At 42.8% G+C, this 20159-nt stretch overlaps 1 protein-coding gene across 3 annotated transcripts in view; it reads left to right on the top strand.

Moving 5' to 3' along the window:
• Nucleotides 1-20159, top strand: part of LOC118791359 (connector enhancer of kinase suppressor of ras 2-like) — a 70167-nt gene that overhangs the window by 5173 nt on the left and 44835 nt on the right. For all 3 annotated transcript variants that reach the window (XM_036548698.1, XM_036548697.1, XM_036548699.1), the window contains exon 2: nucleotides 15984-16147. In XM_036548698.1, coding sequence (XP_036404591.1) covers nucleotides 15984-16147 — 164 coding nt within the window. The remainder of the gene's footprint in view (nucleotides 1-15983; nucleotides 16148-20159) is intronic.

Raw genomic sequence — 20159 nt, 5'->3', positions numbered from 1 at the left:
ACATTTTTTCCGCAGCACTTTACAACTCTGATATGACTTGATTACAATGCATGTAACGTAAGACCAATTATGGATCATTTACAAAAATCTTTTATTTTTCTTTTTTGTGTATTGTTTTATGTATTATTATGAGCTGTAAAGCGTAAGTGTAAAGTCTGTTTATAAATTGACATAGTGGATCCCAAGTGGTTTAGTTGCGTACAACACTAGTTCCCAGTTCAGGCTGCTGAGTCCTACAGCTAGGACCCACGTTTGCATGTGAGCTGTGTCATTTGCTGACACTCAATGGGAGTCTACACTTACAGACTTGTAACATGAAAAATAGTTGTGGTTGCCATATATGTATATAGGGGGATTACATTCAGTGGGTACCACTGCTCCTCAAGTGCATATGTTGTTGTAATGAGAGGAGCTTAATGAGCAATTGGCTATTCAGAAAAGTTTGGGGTGAAAAGGAAACGAAAAGACATGGATTGCAAAAACATACATGTTGTACATACAGTGTTTCTTGTTTGCAGACAAGAGCTTCCATGAGTATTTCTTTGCTTAGTAGACACCCTTATCCGTTAATGACCTCGGTAGTTCACGTCACCTCAAAATTTTACACCTCAGCTCTGAACTCAAGGGAATCTTGTTATGTGTTATCTGAAAGGTGTTTTTGCAGTTCCACCCTGAAGTCTCTGGCACCGTCTGACAGCTGGCCTTACAGACTGTTGGAGGCTTCTCACCACTTACCACTGAGGAGAGTTTTCAACAGACACAGCCAAAATGATCAATAAAAGAAAAGAAAAATAGGGTAAAGAGGCAGATGTTCCCTGTTGTTGCTGTTAAATTGGCAATTTGAGTTTACCTCAGATCTGTTCCTCTATGGAATCTATGTTGTTTTCTCCATTGAGTATACAGAACCAGGATACATCTCCTAGACCTCCTCACTTTCTCAGTGCTGTTGTTGCTGAAATATTGGTGTTATTCTCACAAGGCCCATAATACCAAATAATGATATTCTCTTTTTTCCTGCTGGTTGCTTGAGAATTCTGTTGTTTGTATTACATATTGTAATGCAAGAGTGAGCTAGGCTGGGTAAAATGAGCTTGTTTTTGATGCATTGCTCTTTTTTTGCCAGGAGTTATAATTCACATTATTCTGATCTATTTAGACATAACACACTCCTGAGGAGTGCTTCTTTTACATCTACTTTCACATTTTCAATATACATTTACTTTCAAAATGTTAAACAAATGTGTCTGCTGGTTTTATTGTTTGGATTGGTCTCATGAAAGTCGTTATCCTTGTTAGGACCCAAGACGCCCACATCTGCAAGGCCGCAGTATTAACCCAAGAGTGTGGTCTGATGGACACCCATGGGGAGCGTGAGAGGAAGGGAGAAGATCTCTCCCTCCCTTCCTGCTTCTCCGTAGACCCTGTGTCAGAGTTAAGCAGTGTGGAGAATTGCGTTCCTCGGTTCAGCGCGGGTGGATACGGCATGTGCTGTTCTTTGGCGGTCTGTAAAATTCGGTTTGCCTGCCACATTGCTCCGCTGCTGCAGTCTGAGCAGCGGAGACTTTGTGCGACCAGAGGACTGATCATCTTTAGCAATGTTGATCTTACTTGGCTAATTACACGTTTAGTTGTAGGCCGCTTGTGGCAATGCACTGCCTGCCACAGTGGCAAACAGCTGTAGTTTTCCTTCCGTTACCCCGGCCCCTCCACCCTGCACACATCCAGTCTTGCAGGCTTTTTTCATATTCTTCATGCATGCAAAGCTTACTTCCAACCTCCTCCTCTGTTGTCCTCTATCCTGTGTTTCGCTCTCTTCCTCAGCTTTCCCTGCCTTCCATCCTTGTGATTTTCTGGTGCTTGCACTCCACCTCCTTTTCTCACTCACTCTCTTTTTCTCCCTGTCTGTCTCTCTTTCATTGTCTCCCCATTCTTACCCTCTGTCTTTGTTGCTCTCCTTCTTTCTGTCCCCCATTTCCGTTCTTCTCTGTCTGTCTCTCCCTCCCTCTCACCCTCCCTCTTTCCATTTATGTCTGTCTTCTCTCTCATCCAATATGAAAGCAATACCCAATCTCCACTAGTAATTCTCCTAATGAAGATGGTTATTGCATCCTTGTTTGTGAGGGAAATCTTGAATCACTCTGTTATGATTTCTCATTCTGTAAGTCTGTGTTTCATTATATAAGTTTCAATTATAATGGGAGCTATTATGCATACTGCTATTAAAGCAGCCAATGATGCAGCCTTGGACGAATCACAAATGTAACAACTGCCCACAAATCTCACAAGTGTAATGAATGATAAACTCAAGAGATCTATTGCATTGTCTGTATTATTTCCCATTGGTGTTGTTACAATGTATTGTAAATGAATATGGAAGTATCTATAACATAATAATTGTAAAGACACAGCTCCATGTATTTATGGATTGAATGTGGTGCTTGACTAGTAATATGAGATATTTAATCTATAAGCCTACCATGATTTATCAATGAAAATATGAGAATGTATGTCATTAAAAACTCTTGTCTTCTTCCAGCTGCTTAGTTGTCATATTGATCAGTGAAGTTCATAGTTTTATGTTGTGAAGGCGTGTAGATAATCTGTGAGTTCTACAGTCAATGAATAGCATTTTTCATATTTATTTTCTTCTTGTTGGCTTATGGTCCAACAGGCTGATTCTCAGCTTTCTGTGCCTCTCAAGCTTCTCTAGTCTGACTAGTTGTCATTGTGGTTATGACAGACCACAAAGAACAAAGACCGGAGAGATTTTATTCTGTGATTTCAGGCCTCATAATCTTGTAGGTATGTCCCTAGATAAGTGAAATGTAAACTGAGTCTTCTTCTTTCCTGTCATGGTGATTGGTGGTGTTTTCATGTGGCTGTTTTCGTGCTTGTGCTATGGGATTTTTGTACTAAAACCATTTGATCAATGCCTGTCAGTGCTGTGTCATCTAAATACCTTTGGTTCCTTCAAGGGTTGAATAAAGCCATTGAACATACCAGTAAATGTGTACATGACATTTTGTTTCTAAATTTTGTTTTACTTGCACATAGTTCAGATTGGATGAAGCCAAACTGTTCAGTTTAGATTTTCTCTGAAATTTTCACTTATCAAGAACTTGTCAAAACCAGTTCTTTTCCACATATATGTATGTGTACATTTTAATTTCAAACTTAATTAGTCCAAAGAACCAAGTCATCCACCTGTGTATATAATAAGCCTGGTCTGGCATCAATAATTAGTGAAGAGATTGCCATCAATGGGATGACAACTAAAACTAACCAATGTTACCAATCCACCATGCAGAAGTTGTAAAAATATAAACAGTACACAAAAATATAGTTATGATCTCATCATTTGTCATTATGAAGAAAAAGTGCCTATAGTCAGAAGAAGCAGATAAAATACATTTTGTGTTTAAAAGAATGATGGTTTTAATAGATAGATATTCAGACATTCAGGAAGAAGAAGTACAAGAAATCTTAAATTATATGAAGCCATCATTGACAATACTGTCTCTCACTTCATATTCATAGATTTGGGTTTACATTAAACAGAGTAAGCCTCCAGGTTTATTGTGTTTTTCTCTGACATTGAATTGATTTTATGCAAAGATGAATGCATATGTTTTGTGTACATTGCCACAGGACCTTATCTGTTCAACAGTATTTATGCTATTATTTTGTGTGAAAATAATATTGGGAAAAAATGCGTGATGACATCTGCAATCAGCCTAAAACAGGCAAGCTGTGTTGTTGCTATTAGCCAAACATACAGACAGACAGATACTTGAGAAATATAAACTTGCTAATCACACTGTGCTTGTAATATGGGTTTTCACTCTAACAGTTTTGCAGTTTGTGTTATGGCACTTTCTGGATGGTGTAGGAAATTTCTCTTGCATCTACGCAACTAATGCAGTTAATTATTATGAGGCCTTGTCGGTGGAGTTAATTCTGAATCCTTCATTGATATCACCATCAATTTGATCACTTCACATTATTATATTACATTGTGTTCATTTAGCAGATGGTCTTACCCAGAGAGACATAGATTACAATATTTACACAATGTCCATTTATATAGCTGGACATTTACTGAGGCAATTGTGGGTTAAGTACCTTGCCCAAGGGTACAACATCAGTGCCCCAGCAAGGAATTGAACCAGCAACCTTTTGGTTATAAGCCTTGCTCCTTACCACCATGTTACACTTCCACCCCGGCGGTGATTGAATGTCTTAGTGATCATTACCTTCATGGGAAATTATTATTCTTGAGGCAGGGAGAATATTATATTTGCAACAGAGGAGTATTAAATTTGTGTAGAGGCCTTTCAATGATGGTCTGCGAAGTATTGCAAGTTGATGATGGGCAGACAGCAAGCCAGTTGCGTTCAAAGAGCTGTGTGACAAAGGCAAAGCAGTGTGAAGATGTGCCCAGGCATGTATGATAGACTGATTAGAGGATGAACACAAAGCTGCACACAGCCCCGTCAATCGTGTGGAATGGATGCGTGTCATTTTCAGTCAGAGGAGGGTGAGGCACTGAATGCAATGGCACGATGTCATTTTGAGAGTCTTAAAAGGCCCTTCCCCTGTCGGAGCAGTATGTCCCAATGTGACAGTTTTTTTTTAAAACATTAATTTTGACTCTGAAATTCATTTCAAAATCAAAGTTGCAAATGCTCTTGGATGGAATGTTTCAGGGTTAATTGTTCCATTCCGGTATGTGGAAACGCCATGTGTGATGTAGATGTAGGTGTTTCAATTAAAACAACGTCAAGGACATGGTTTGCTGCAGCCCAGACAAGAAATACATTCTTTTTCTGTCAGTTTTTTAGTATGTGAAGGTTTAAGGTAATATGAAATGGTGATGGGGGGGGGGGGGGGGGGGGGCGGTGAGGACAAAAAAAAGGGGGCACTTTTACACTTCATGTCCTTGTACTCACTCATATTCAAATTGGTGGCGAGTTCCTGTATGGTAAGCAATTCTGACCTGCTTACCTGCATTCCCAGCAGGAAAACTGGCATCAAATTTCTGCCGCCAGGGCCTGGGGGCAAGATGCAATCAAACTGGGAATTGAAAAAGGGGTGTTCCCCTTCTACCGAGGGCAATGGCAACGAGAACAGGAGTATTTGACATCTAGTGCTTATTTAGCTCATTCAGAAGGTAAATCTAGGGAACTGAGACACAAAGGAGCTCATAGCTGTGTGTGCGGGTGGCTGTGGTTCCCAAGCCAGCGTGAGTCAGAGGAATGTCAACCGCTTGACTTTTATCAAACGGAGAAAAGGCGGTCTTTTTACCACGTCCTCGAATCAGTACCTTGACTCCTATGGAAAGCTTTTGCTAATGATTCGCTTCTGAGAAGAGGGCTTGCCTCTGGGTCACCAAGCAACAGTTGCTAAGGAGCCCTGCGCTGGTGGAGCAAGGTGAGGGAGGTGGGATGGAGGAGTGAGATGAGGTGAGGTGGATGTAGTCATCCAAACTTCAGCCGCTCCAATCAGAATACTCCGGTTTAACTGAAAGAGTTAAAAATACTAATGTTCACATGCATCTAAATGCACAGAGACACGTGTATGTGCGTTTTGTCTGATCCACCACACCGATGCACATTCTTCTCTCCCTTACATATATTGATCCTCATCATAATCCCACAAACATGCCTATCTGCTCTCAGATGTTGTTGTGGTTTTTTATTGTGTCTTTTATTTAATTTCATCTTATTTTACTCCATTAGATTTCCTGTTTAATGTCAACTGGTCTTGTCTGAACAGCAGAACAATATCACGGGCAGATCAAAAAGCAGGTTGTTCTTGGTGCTTTACATAACCTGTCTGAATCATTCACTCAAGGATTGCAGTTTCAGATGGAATAATTTACTATGTTATAACCTTTTTTCTTAATAATATAGGAAAACCCGTAATTAGAAAAAGCAGATTGCAGCTGAATTCCCTCCCTCAGGTGGCTTGGGTCGTCATGATCAGGCAGGGGTAAACAAATAGGTCAGCCTTTCTAGTCACTGACTCATGGCACTCTGACTCATGGTGTTGTGACTCATGGTGTTGTCTCCTTTTTTTTTTTGGAGTCACAGCAAAGGCTGTTCTACCATTGACTAAGATCTACGATCAGGCTGTGTAAACTTTGCAGAAAATATTATGTTTTGTGCATGCTCCATACTGAGCTAGCTATTTTATTGCTGTGGTCGTAAAGTAAGTGCAGATAAGAAACACATTGAGAGGTGAACAGGGCTGATATTGAGGTAGCAGAACGGTAAATATGTTTTTTTTCCTAAGAGATGTAGTATGGAGACTGACATCCTGCTGCAGGAAGAACTGAATGAATGAATGGATTTCCCATCATCTTTTCATATATATATATATATGCATATATAAATGGGTTGGGAGGATTCATATCATGCACCCCACCAATTTGTAGTATCCATCATCAGTGTCGATAGAAAGGCAAAAGATTTATTTTGGCAATTAAACCAGAGGACAATTAGATTAACATACTGACAGAGGCAGATGGGGAATTTGACCATGACTTCAGGAAACGCCCTCTGTTCATTGTGATAAGTGCCATGGGATTTTTAATGACCCTCACGGTCCCAGACCTTAGTTATCATCTCATCTGCAATATGGCTTCCCTGTTGAAGTTCCCAGGTAAAGAATACAACACTATTCTTACTTTCTAGTCTAATCCTCAGCTACCTGCATTTTTAGCCACCACTGTAAACTACTGCCTGTGTCATATTTTAGTTATTCTTTTCATAATGCCATTGTTTCAATGAAGGGAAATGAAAAGAGAACTTTTCGACACTCAGAGTTCTGAGGAGCTGATTAAAGAGACCAGAGTATTGAGTAAATGCCTATGGCACATTGAAAGGACTTAAATTCCCAACACATTTGGGATTAGATTTCTAGCAATGGCGTCTTCTAATGTATTGCAGAGGTGTGACCCAGTTTGTGAGAAATTCATTTTGTGGTTAAATGCTGTCTGTCTGATGAACTACAGATATGTGACATGTATGTTTAAGAATTGAACAACAGTTCCAAACATTCAGTCATATTGCTCAGATTGGCATGATTCCCATGAGCAATCAGCTCACTAAAAGTTGGTAGATTTTTTTTTTTTTTTAAGGAACAGCCAAATCTCTAAAAAGGAAGCAAATATCCTTCCTTGTGCATTCTGTGTTCTATGTATCTGCCACAACCAGATACTGCTATGTCGTGTGACAACCCTCCACAGTCTAAAGCTAAATACTGGATCTGTAGGCTGGCTTGCAAAATGTCTTTGTACCTTTTATTAATTGTTCAATGCCATAAAAAACAGTTAAAGAACTCCATTACTTTTTTTTCTCCATAATTATTCTAATATGTCAATACTGGGGAAAAGAGTAGAGAAAGTGGAACCATGGTGTGTGTGTATGTTTTCTAAGGAGCTACACCTTTCCACGGGTTTATTGGTAGATCTCAAAACTTCCATGAAGAGCATGCACTACAGTAATTCCCCCCACAGAATGCGAGGGTTTGCTAACAGACCTCCTCATGAGAGGGCAAATAACTGAACACCTCCAATTTGCTCGGGTCTCATGTTATCCCCTTATCCCCTGTTATCTACTTTCTGAGTAAGTCAACGAGGGTGGTTTTCCGAAACCTATTGCAATGGTATCTGCTTGAACTGCAAGAGCAGCTGCAAAAGCATAATCAAAATGACTAAGGGTAACCACATAGTATGCATAAATACTCTTTGATTGCTTACAGTAAAAAGATTTACTGAAACAGCAAGGCTTATTATACTTGCATATTGAATGTATGAATGTTTTGTGAGTTAGGTATCATCAGTTAACACAACAGTTACAGTCACGCTTTTTATAATGCCAAATTACTGATTTTTTTGTGAAATGGGTGATGTTTTCGGCATTTTGTTTGTTAGGCTCAAGTTATGACCTATTCTAGTCTAACTGCCTTTATTTTTTAAGGGATTTTTGATGTAGCATTGCAGCCTTTTTATCTTTCTTGCAGTATAAGGACTTCACTGGTCAATGAAATTGCTTTCAAGTCCCACTCAGAGATAACAAAGGACAAAAACGCACTCTTAGATTCAATCTGAGCCGAAATGTCTTTGTGGGAGTAGATGGGTGGAAGCTCCACCCATGTGACTCAGTTTAATGCCCCCCTCAACCCCCCCCCATCTCTCTCCCCTTTCTCTCTCCCTCCATCTCTCGCTCTCCACCCTGTTCTCTCGGGCCCGTGCTCCATATGGCCCCTCCTCTCCTCCTTACTCGGTGAAGTATGACACACTTGTAATGCCTGTGAAAATTCAATGCTGATGGGTAATTCTGAGTGCTTGTTGAGCAGGATTATGATGAGCTTCGCTTTGACAGTCTCACAGCTGCCAAAAGTCTGTCACTGGCAAAGAGAAAACAAATAACACAAATAGATATGTTTTCACCACCATGTGATCACGATTTCATGCTGAGAGATACACAGACAGACCAATAGACAGACAGACAGTACAATGAGCAGTGAATGCAGGCACGAATGTAGACAGGTGGAGATGGCCTGACACGTAGAAAACACACATGTTTGCAACAGTATGTACACAACACAGGCACAAAGAGACTGTTATGGGCACACACTCACTTACTCACTCACTCACTCACTCATCTACTTACCCACTTACTACACACACACTCACACAAACACACACACACACATATACTCAAAGCTATCTCTGCCACGTTAATGACAAATATGAAAATGAAGGCAAAGCTTGGCCTGCAGCCAAGAAATCCCAGATGAAGGGAGTGCTCAGCCAGGCAGTGCTGTCTCTGATAATGCTGGAGTGGGATGTGGAACCTGTTAGTCACATTCTAATTAAAACATGGCTGTGTAGCCCTGTCATTTGGTTTAGGAAGAAGATGAGCTTCAGCATTAAAGAGCGGGCAGAAGCGACTGAGAGAGGAGCCGCCATGGCACTCTAAAACGTGCCACAGCAAACTCACGCAGCTTTGAAATCCAGGGCTGACATGCTGCAGGGTCTCATTAAATGCCATTAAAGACGTTACTATGTTGGACCTAATCTGAAGCATCTGTCAGTGGATTTGTCGAATCAAGAGTGGCTTGGTCTGCCAGTTTTTTTTTTTTTTTTTTCCTAGAGAAAAGGCCCATAATGTTTACCATTTCCCCCGAGTTGGAATCATGTCATGGTTATGTAACTGCTGTTTATTAGTAGTGAAATGGACAGAATTAGGAACTAATTCATTACACTACACTACCTCACTGTGTCCTCAGCCACAGCTATTGAACTGTGAGAACGCAAAGCCTCTGTGATGTCATCCTCACATGAGACTGTGAGTCTCCATCAGAACCATCGGCGTCAGCTGAAGTTAGCGTACAGCCATTTTAGGAGCTGGGTGGCTGATTAGAATAACAACCACCATGTTCCTGTCCCACTGGTAAGATTTTTTAAATAGCAGGGTTTTGTTTCATAAGCGCCCTTTGTTACCCCGGTTGTCACGTTGGTGTCACAGCCAAGGAGATGCGCAGAAAGGCCCGCTGTGTTGTGTGGGATGTCACAGGCAGCTTTCACCCAGACTGAAGTGGTGCTGGCGGAGTTTCTCTTTTACACGGTAGTAGCCTGTTCCCCGTGCTAAATTCCTCTGTGCCGGTTCTAATCCTTGAGCACCCCCTTTGGCTGTTGCCCCTTCCCTGCACCGGGTAGAAGCTGCGCCCCCGTGACCTGTTTTGGCTGTCAGCGGAGGTGCGGCTGTGGGTCCTGTGAGCGGCTGCGCTGGGTGTGACAGAGCCCTGTGGGGGGGTGCGACTGTGGGGGCACGAAAGAGGCAGCTGCTGCCCAGATGCCGGCATCACGGGTCAGCCTGCGGTCCCTGTCAGCAGGCAACTCCTGACAGAACTGGAGCAGTGGAAGGAGAGGCAGAACAAGGGCTGATGTGCTTATATATGGACAGGTAGACAGACAGACACACAGACATAAAAAAGGAAAATCGGGGACCGGCAGAGATGGATGGGGGGCATGCAAACGCACATACATGTACATGTGCATATGCTGACACATGCACACACATACACTCATGCACGCACTCCCACACACTCATATATGCACGCACATACAGTCACACATGCACGCATATGCACTCACATGTGCACACAGATACTCTTTCTCTTGGTCTCTGTCTCTCTCTCTCTCACACACACACACACACATATCAGTGTCTTTTCTTAGACTGTGCTCCTAGGCCTGCTTTGACAGACAGAGCTGTCTGGCAGCACCACACAGAGGAGACCACACTGTCCTGCTGTCATTCATAACACATCACAGTATAAATATACACTTCTAAAAAATCCCAGCTCATTATCATTTATTAATATGAGCCGTTATATCTGTATATCAAAGCCAAGAGTCACTTAGCCAGAAAGGCAGACGCGGAAGTTTAATCTTGTGACTGACAGGGCCGCTTTGCATTGAAACGAGGACTCAAACTCGGTGCCACGCTGGAGAGCTGGGATCCTGTGAGAACATGGAGTATTCATGCTCTGGGCGCAGCAGATGCACTGCATATGGCCGGCGCACTTTTGAAGTCAGTCGCTATATGTGAGCAAGTGCAGTGAGGGAACAACTTGTGCAGCAGAGCGATTTAACTTGCCATACGTACTAATGGAACCGTGGGGTTCTGACACAGCGCAGAGGGAAATGTGCTTAACGCAGCGTTAGCACTGTTACTCTCACTAAAGGACTGGAGATCAAAACTACCGTTTTCTCGTGCGGATAACTGTAAATACATTATTATCTTTAAAAAGTTCAGGATATGCACAGCAGCAGTAGAAGTTATGAGAGGCTGTACTGACAGTAAGAAAGTGAACGCATGGATTTATGTGTGGCTGGTTACAAGTAAACATCACCCCGCTGGGGTAATTTGGAGATTCATGTGTCGGGCTGATTAATTTATGCTGTGTTTAGAATATTTAGAGTATTTAGAATTTACAACAAGTGTGGCAGTGTGGCATAGCGTATAAGGAAATGACCTTGTAACCAGAAAGCTGAAGGTTTGATTCCCAAAATGATAGCCTTGAGAAGGAAACTTGAGCTGAATTTAAAATATGTAAAATTCTCTGAAGGTTAAAGGTGTGGTGTCATGTGATCTGGGAAAGGGTCGAACGGGGCCTGCCCATGTTATAGACCCTTGCTCTCTGTCAAGAGTGAATGCATAAAGAGATGGATGATTTAGATCCAAAATCAATGCACTGGTTTGTGTCTCTGACACTGCAGCCTGCTGTGAAAAACGATCATGTTACTGCTCCGGATTCTTCCCTTGCAAGTGTCCTTGACCAAACGAAGGGATAAATATGCAAATAAATCAATGCGACTGAGTTTTCCTCAGAAAAAAAAAAACATCCTGGCAGACTGTCCTCAGCTGTGAAGAGGTAAAAGCAGTCAACATGAGCTGAAATCATAATCAGCCATCAATGTCAGATTCAGCTGCATCCACTGAGCAAAGGTGCTTTAGTGTTGTTCAGGTATAATACTCATCATCTGTTCCTAGATATAACACGCAGTATTACACACATCCTGTGTTGTACTGTTTTGGCCCAGACTGCTTGTTGAAAGACAGGAGAGTACGGAATGGTGCTATTGGCTGGTGAGGATTCTTACCGTGACATTGGCGGATGACAGCAATTAGAGAACTAGGTTTGTGACCAAAAGGTTGCAGATTCACTTGTGGGGCAGGACACTGAGTGGGAGGGTAGGTAGTTAAGCAAAACTAGCTCTGTAACAAACAACAGCATTTTTCATTCCTTTTAGCCAGGAATATATGCACGTTAGCTAGCTAGCTAGTAAGCATACTATGATAGTTATTGCTATATACTTAATAAATTGGAAGTGATTTGATCATCTCATTGTGTGATGTCACTCATCCATGTTGTTGTCACTATGGAGTTTCTGCCTAGCAGACAAATATGCAATACAGAATACTTATTTTCAATCTGAAAAAAATTATCTTGATGATTTTGTCACAATGGCTGCATGTTGTCAGGTTTGTGCCTTTCCCTTGCCCAGATGTGTGTGGGGCTGACAGGACAATAACCAATGAGACACCTTTTGTTCAATACAAGAGAGTATGGAAGGCTAAATCAATTGGCAACACTCTCCAGATGGAGATGCCTTGACACATGATGCCATTGGGACAGGCTAGGGTGAGTCTTCTTGTCTCTAACTAATGTGCTGGCACATTTTATTACATCTTTTCAGGCTGGGTAAACCAGCTGAGGAACATAAATACCCATTTGAACATGTCAGCTTTTCTTTCCCTGAAACAATGTTTGCATTTCAAATAAAAGCAAGTAAATATAAAATTTGGAGTGTAACCATGCATTGTTGTAAGTATAAAATGGAAGCAGAAAAAGTGGCATGTGCTTTTGAGCTTCAGTCTGGTAAGAACTGAAATCAGAACCAAACCAATCCCATGTTTCCCTGTATCCCCTTTCCCCCAACACCTTAACTCCATCCCCACCCCTTGAGTGAGTTGCCCCCCAAAAATAACCTTTTGCATCAAATTGCCATTTCCCAGGTTACGTATGATGCTTCTGAAACCTTTTCCATGACGTTACAGCAAAGTTGCTTTGTCCCTCTTTCAGTGGGTCCCGCTCTGACCTGCCAGCATAGAGCCTGGCCATATTTCACTGCCACGCCGGGGACATGAGCACAGCTTTAATTAAAATAAGCATGCAGCTGGCTTCATCCAGGCAAGGCAGCACTGAGAAGGCAGAAGTAGGTCAAGGCTATAGCTAGAGCCCTCCCTGAAGGGCCCGCTCGATCCACTATCAAGGCTCCACTTCCTTTCATTCTTTATTCATCGCGCCTTTATATAACCGTACCAGCCATATCTGTGACATAGCCTGCAATTTCATTTTTCTCGGTTCGACCAAGGCATTGCCACAGGTGCGCTGTGATAATTAGCAGCTCGAGAAGACTGGCTGAACAAGTGAGTGCTTCAGAGGGAGGAAGCAAGAGGGAATGAAAATCTGTCTGCAGATCAGGTCGGATTCCAAAGCAATGGAAGTGAAACGGGGATGTAATGTGTGATTTGTGACACAGGTGCTGTGACTGTTGGAAAGTCTGTCCGTTACAAGCATACATATGTGCAGATATGTTAGTACAGACATTGGTGTGCCTTGGAATGTGCAGGAATAGTCAGTTGTCTTCTTCCGCTGACTGTTTTATTTCCTTGAGCAGCAACTCCCATTGCCAACATTGCCAACAAGACATTGATCTGAGCATATTGTGTGTGTGTGTGTGTGTGTCTTTTCAAGCCCAGCCAGCATCACTGATTGAAAGACTGTGGAGTTTTGCTGAGCATCTGGGGCATGTCTTTTAGAAACGTATTCAGCTATTGAGTTGTGATAGACATCTGATAGATTCTCAGTTTTTGTGTAAACTGTAGTCCCTGGATTACATGCTTTTTTAACCTTAATGGTGGACACAGCTGGTATGTTGAATCTTGTATTAAATATGCCCTCACCACTCAAAGCCAGATCCTGTTACACACTGAAGGCAGAGGGACACAAAGACCTGGCCTGCATTAGTGTGTGTGTGTGGGGGGGGGGGGGGTTAAATGGTTGTCCCTGCCATCGCACGGGTCCCAGGTGGCAGTGAGAGGATGCGGGCATTCTGTGTATCTGTGTGATAATCCCCTGTCTCGCTGCATCTTGTCCTCTCTGTATATTTCTCTCTTCCTCTATATCTTTCTCACTCTTGTTTTTTCTTCCCGTCCCTTATCTCTCTCTCTCTCTCTCTCTCTCTCTCTCTCTCTCACACACACACACACATTCTCTCTCTTTGCACCGCACCAGAATTAATGTGAGAGGCAGGGGACACTTTTATATATAAAAAGATCTATTTAAATTAGCATAAACAGAATGCCAAGAGAGAACTAAAATGATATTAGCTGAGTATTGCATAGTAGCGTATGTGAAGGCCCCAGTGGGCTGAAAATGTGCTCAAGCAGACTGGGACCAGACCAAGCATTAGTCTGTTTTCAAATCACTCTCATATTGAGCTGCAAGTACCCACAATCCCCAGATCTGTCTTTTTCTACTGTTGGCATTGATATTCTGTGGTGTTTGTATTGGACAGATCTTTGGTCTTTGCTTGAAGTGCGAGCTGAGTTCCAGTGTTATGTGCATGGAACAGATCTTTTCCCAGTGTGGAAATACAGCGCTTTTTGAATCGTATGCGAGTGTGTATTTGTATTGGTGAGTGGTGGTGGGGGGTGGGGGGGGGGGGGGGGTGGGGGTGTGGCAATACAATAGTGGCACTCAGCATTAATCAACAGCACACACCCATTGCTATTTGGACGTCCAACCCATCTGGCCCTTTGACAAGCGTGGAGCTGGTGCTTGACTTGATTTTCACCATTGCTGGGATGGGATAGATCTTTGCCTGGGCTGACATTTGATTTTCATTATTGTTTGGACTGGTTGACAGTGGGAATCGATTTTCACTGTTGTTTGGATGGGGCAGATCTGTGTAGATCTGGCTCCCGTCTGCTTGTCTGTGTCCGCATGTAATGATGTAAGATGTGTAATGTGCACAGGGCAGAAACACTACACACTGCAATCCTGCAATCTAAACGCTGAGCCTGGCAGACACAGTACCCAGATAAAGGCTGAGGGCCGAATCATCACCACAGCACAGCTGCTGCTGCTGTTAATGCACTGCGGTCTGTGCACCGAGGACAATGGAGAGCACAGTATGACTCATTGTCTGACTGAAGCTATACCCTGATCCCACTGACCTGACAGAGGATCATCACCAAAATCATGAAACCATTCATCTTACACAAGACTCATCTGCCATTGTTTTTCTTTGATAAAAAAAAAATCAGCATACAAATGCATAACTGTGTTATGCAGAGACACCTTTTTTCCTCACAGGAAATAGACTTTCGAGCCTCAGCTGTTGTTATGTTCAGAGTGAAATGCGGGAGAGTCAGGCGTGAGCTTGATGCTCCAACAGACCTAGCGGCAGCGTCCCGGGGCATCATGGGAAGGCAGAGTGGTCAGTTGGAGGAGTTATTATTAGTGGAGCCAGAGGCAAAAGGACCCATTCTTCATGTGGTGACATCACATTGCAGAACACACACTAAATAAATCTGCTGAAGATTCAGTTCTGTTTATCCAGGGGTGTGTGTGTGTGTGTGTGTGTGTGTGTGTGTGTGTGTGTGTGTGTGTGTGTGTGTCCGTGTGTGTGTTTTGTGTGCATGTGTGTACACGTGTGCACATATGTATGTGTGCATGCATTGTATTTCTGTGTTTTGTGTGTGCAGATGCTGTGTGCTGGCTAAATCTCCAAGAGGGCTGTATATTTTTATATCTTCTCTGCTGGATATCACTTTACACAGCACTGCATTTTAACATCGCTGCACAGTCAGAAAATGCTCTCCAGAGTGCCATTGTTAGATGACAATAGAGGTCTACCACTGCAGGAGTGAGGGAGAGGGAGTCTGAGAAACAATAGGATTTTGTATGGTTATGCAATACACATGTATTTGGCCAATGTATGTGCATTGTCTATGATAATGTTGAATCTCCAAGTAAATATTCGGTAGGAAAAATCCTCTTGTCTTTATTGGGCTGAATGCTTGGGGGAAAATGAGGGCTTGGAGGTTTCTCACCAGTAATCCAGAAGTGGTTTCTTATAAAATGGGTTGAGGAGAAGTGGGACTCGAAAGGCTTACTTGCCAGAGAATGAATATGTCAGTGAAACATGTGTGTTCTTGGGGGAAGGATAAGATGGAAGTGACCATCCAGTCAAGTGAGCTCTGTCGAAGTAATGCATTCCATTTTTTGAGCGCATTAATGTAGCGCGGTAGCGCATTAGCACATTATCACATTAGCGCATAGGTTGACATCCTGTAGCAGGTGCGCTAACGCTACCATGTGCTCTGTGTCTCCCCCAGGCTTGGACGACTGCCTCCAGCAGTACATCAAGAACTTTGAGAGGGAGAAGATCAGCGGGGAGCAGCTCCTGCACATCACCCACCAGGAGCTGGAGGAGCTGGGCGTCACCCGCATCGGGCACCAGGAACTAATCCTGGAGGCGGTGGACCTCCTGTGTGCACTGGTGAGTGACCTGAACCCACGCTGGTTCAGGGAAGCTTCAGGAAACAGGGGTGTAAAGACCTCATCACAGAGTTGCCCTCCACAGGTCTGCTGTTGGTGTGCTCAGCCATACATGGTGGAAACAAGTATGTTTTGGCTTTTAGCTGACTGGATGTCCCATGACAGTCGCACACTATGCGGCAGAAAAAGATCACTGGTTAATACCCAGCTTGGGGGCAATGATCATGCCCTGCACCAGCTGCATATGAGTATATTCAGCCTCCAGTTTGTACCTTGGAGCAAAAAAACATCCATCACACCTTTGCGCATGTACACACCTGAGTCGGATAAAGCTCTGCGCTGTGGTCGGGGCACAGCAGGCTGTAGAGACAGTTGATGTCGTGAGAACTGAAACATGATCATGAGTGGGCAGCGCAGAAGCCACAGCGACCTGTGGCATGTCTGTGTTCACGTGAGGGATACGGTGCGGTATGGTGTGGTGTGTGTTTGTCTCACATTCCTCCACCTCGTCCATCCCGTCCAACAGCAATGGATACTTATGAAATCATCTGCAACTGACAATCAAGGCCGGTACTGGGGAGGAAAAAAAAAATACAGAGCAGTTTGCCATCATTTAAATGCAAGTCTCATTTTTAAGGAAACGGCACACCACTCACCCAGAAGGGATGAATCTCAAGTGGCCTCGCTATCTATCACTTATACTTTCTCTCTGTCTGCCTGACACACACTCCTGCTCTCCGTGACACCCTCACTCTCCCCCCTGCTCTCAAGGTTCTGTTTCTCCCTGTTTTTAACTTCTCTCCATTCAGGCCTTTATGTTGGTCACTTTGATGTTGTTCCCCAATCAACCTGTCCAGCTCTTTCTTTGTCTCTCTCTGCCACACACACGCGCACATACACACGCATTCTTCTCTCTCACTGTCCGCACCTATGCCCACATGTTTCTAAGGAACTGTAGACAAAGAGCTGTCTTCGGGAATGGTGCGCTCACATGTGTATTAATAGCAGTGGTGACGCACTTAATTAATTTCTGGGAGGATGAGTAGGTGCCACTGGGGATGTGAGAAGAATGAGGAAATGTAGCAGAACTCGTGCTGGTCCATTGAGGGGCCATCAGGGGCCCCCCTGGGAATGATAGTGTGAGAAATGGAGCGGTGGAGGGATGCAGCTTGTGGACCGGGACTGAGGAAGTGTGTGTGTGTTGGGGGGGTCTCCCTGGCTCTCTGTCACTGTGGAGGATGGCTGTGTGGATGATCTCTCCCAGGAGGGATGCACAGGCTCTAATGAAGCACGTGTCTTCAATTGCTTGGACATCTCTGTGAGTAATGTGAGGAGTAGGCAGATGTTGGCCCTGTTCAATGTTTCCTCCCAATGCCACAGTGCTCATTCCTCTCGGCTGGGCAGTGTCCTGGGGCAGTATGTGTGTGTGTGTGTGTGTGAGTGTGTGTGTGTGTTTGGGAGTTGGGGCGAGGTGATTGGGTGGAGTAAGCACTGGCAGTTGTGTGGGCGAGGAGGCATGTCCATGTCTCATACACACACACACACACACACACACACACACACACACATGTATGCCTGTGAACATTCATAGACACAAATATAAATACAAAAAATGGAATAAGTGCATGAGCTAATGAGATTTCTGTGTCCCACTTAGCTTTAATCTCTCTATTGGCAAGGATAATGTGACAAGAATCAAATCAGTTGTATGCCTATTATTTTTTATCCATTTTGCACTGTGTTTCTGGTAGTTTTTCCACTGTAATATCTACTTTAATGCAGTCCTTTTCTTTGAATTTTGTCACATCCGTTTTCCTTGTTTTCTGTATTAAGTGAGTGTTTTGAATGTACAGAGAAAACCATACCAAGTCCAATTCATATGTGAACAGCTTTCAACTCCATAAAGAGAATAAATAAGTAAAAAGCAGTCTATTTTCATCTGAAATTAATAATTCAAGTCTAATAAAAAGAGCTGGCTGGGAGAATTGTAGCTTTTCTACATCTCAGATGTTCTTTTAATGTGTGATATGAATGCCTTCTAATTGCCAGCTACTCCTTTCTGGTTGAATTATGTGTAATTCTTTACACTGTAAGTGAATGTTTGTGCAAGTTCTGATAGTTGACCAATTGTGTGAGTGTGTACCTAAGTCTTTTAATTAATTGCTGCACATTGAATGCATAGCAATTGATAACTAATGGTAAGGACTTCATTTGTTTTTGTTTTTTTTTTTATTTGACTTCAAACATATTTTTGGCAGTATATAAATTAATCAAGGATTCAATTCAGGTTGCATAAACCAGCAAGATTTTAGAAGGATTATGCAGTCTCTGTATGCTTGAAGCTTCCAAAGAACCTGGAATAAAGTCCAGTGCCTGAAGAGACTTCAAAGACAAAGGCTGGAAGTGTCGCCACCCCTGCTTTCTGGATTCCTGAATTTTCAGGGTTCCTGGTTGTCCTCAAGAGTGAGGAAAGAGTAATCAACTGAGTTTAGGTGTAGTGTGACACTGAGAGGCTAGTGGTGCTGCAGCTAGAGTGATGTGTATTTCTCCAAGGTGTATCATGCCAGTATGAGTAACAAAATGTCCAAAGACAGTACAGGGGAAGGAGCTTGTTTGGGTCATGGACAAAAATAGTGCAGGGACAGGCACTTGTAGTAATGGGCATTCTAACTGTTTTTACTGAATGTTTTGAGTAACACTACTCTAGGCCTTTCAGTAAATGACTATGAAGATCCAGTCACCAACTGACCGAAATACATCAATTTATTACTACAATGCCATCTTATTTTTAGTTGTTCCCATTTTTAATGATATGAAGTCAGGAAATTATGGATGAACAGTGGTTTCCTTGGTAAAGTGTCTACATATATCTGAAGTTAATGATGATACTTCCAAAAAATATGATATTACAGCAATAATCACCTAATGTTTGCATCTTGCTTCATTAGAAATCATAGCTAGTTTAAAAATTTGGTATTTGTTTTCATTGAATGTTTGAAATCTAAGTTTTACATAGTGTTTATGTATAATGAAGGTAAGTTTTTTGTTTTAAAGTTAGGCTTGGGTCAAGGGTTAGGGTTAGGATTAGGGCTGAAATTATTGTATGGCTAGGGTTAGGCGGTTATAGTTTTGTTACGGTTATGCCAACAGTTGCTTTTGGTTATTGGTCAGCATTATGGTTGGGGTTAGATATATGAGTGAAGCAAGGATGAAAGTTGAAGGGTTACAGTTAATGCTGGGGTGAAGGTTAGGCATTTTTGTATAAACAAGTAGTACAGTGTAATACGCTGAACAAAATAGATACACGAAGTCGTGTACTGAAAGACCTTAAGAAACAAAACAAACTGGAAGAACTGAAGGAATCAATAGTGAGTCGGTGGACTGCATCAAACCCACATTGTCACCAACTGAAAGAACTGGAAGAATGAATAAACTGCAGGCATTGAACGAATCACTGCTCAAAGCATTTGGGGAGTTGCCTGCCTGGTAAATCAGATGAACACATTTTTCAGTATAGTGAAGCAGTGCGTACAGTACAATGAGAAGATTCATTCAAAAGATTTGTTTGTTTGTGAGCTGCATAGCGCTAGGCACCAGTGCTGGTCCTGCTGTTCCTCTTAGCTGATTTATGCCTCAAGATCCAAGTTTGTTATCACTGGGAGGCAGAACTGCTTGAGATCAAGGGTACTGAGCTGAGCTGGGCTATGACACATGGTTACAGATAGCCCCACAGCTACATCTGATTGGATATTCATTGGATTGTTGTTCCACCTCAACTTGGGACACGGGTTTTCAACAGCATAATCTAGTTTAATCTGCCACCAAAAGTAAGTATTTAGGGGTGTGAGTTAATGATTGTACTCTCTGGCCTAGCGCAAGTGTATGTGAAGGAAAAGTCGTTTCCTATTGGTTATGACCTCAGAAGCTGCAGTAAGGGTATGTGCTCAATAGACACGTGAGTGCGGGGCATGCACAGCAGGGTGTTCTTTTCACACCCCCGCTGGTCGTTGTCA

Source organism: Megalops cyprinoides, chromosome 16 (genome assembly GCF_013368585.1).
Source record: "Megalops cyprinoides isolate fMegCyp1 chromosome 16, fMegCyp1.pri, whole genome shotgun sequence".
NCBI lineage: Eukaryota > Metazoa > Chordata > Actinopteri > Elopiformes > Megalopidae > Megalops > Megalops cyprinoides.
Note: the sequence above shows the minus strand (reverse complement) of the source record. Positions and strands in the feature narration are given on the sequence as shown.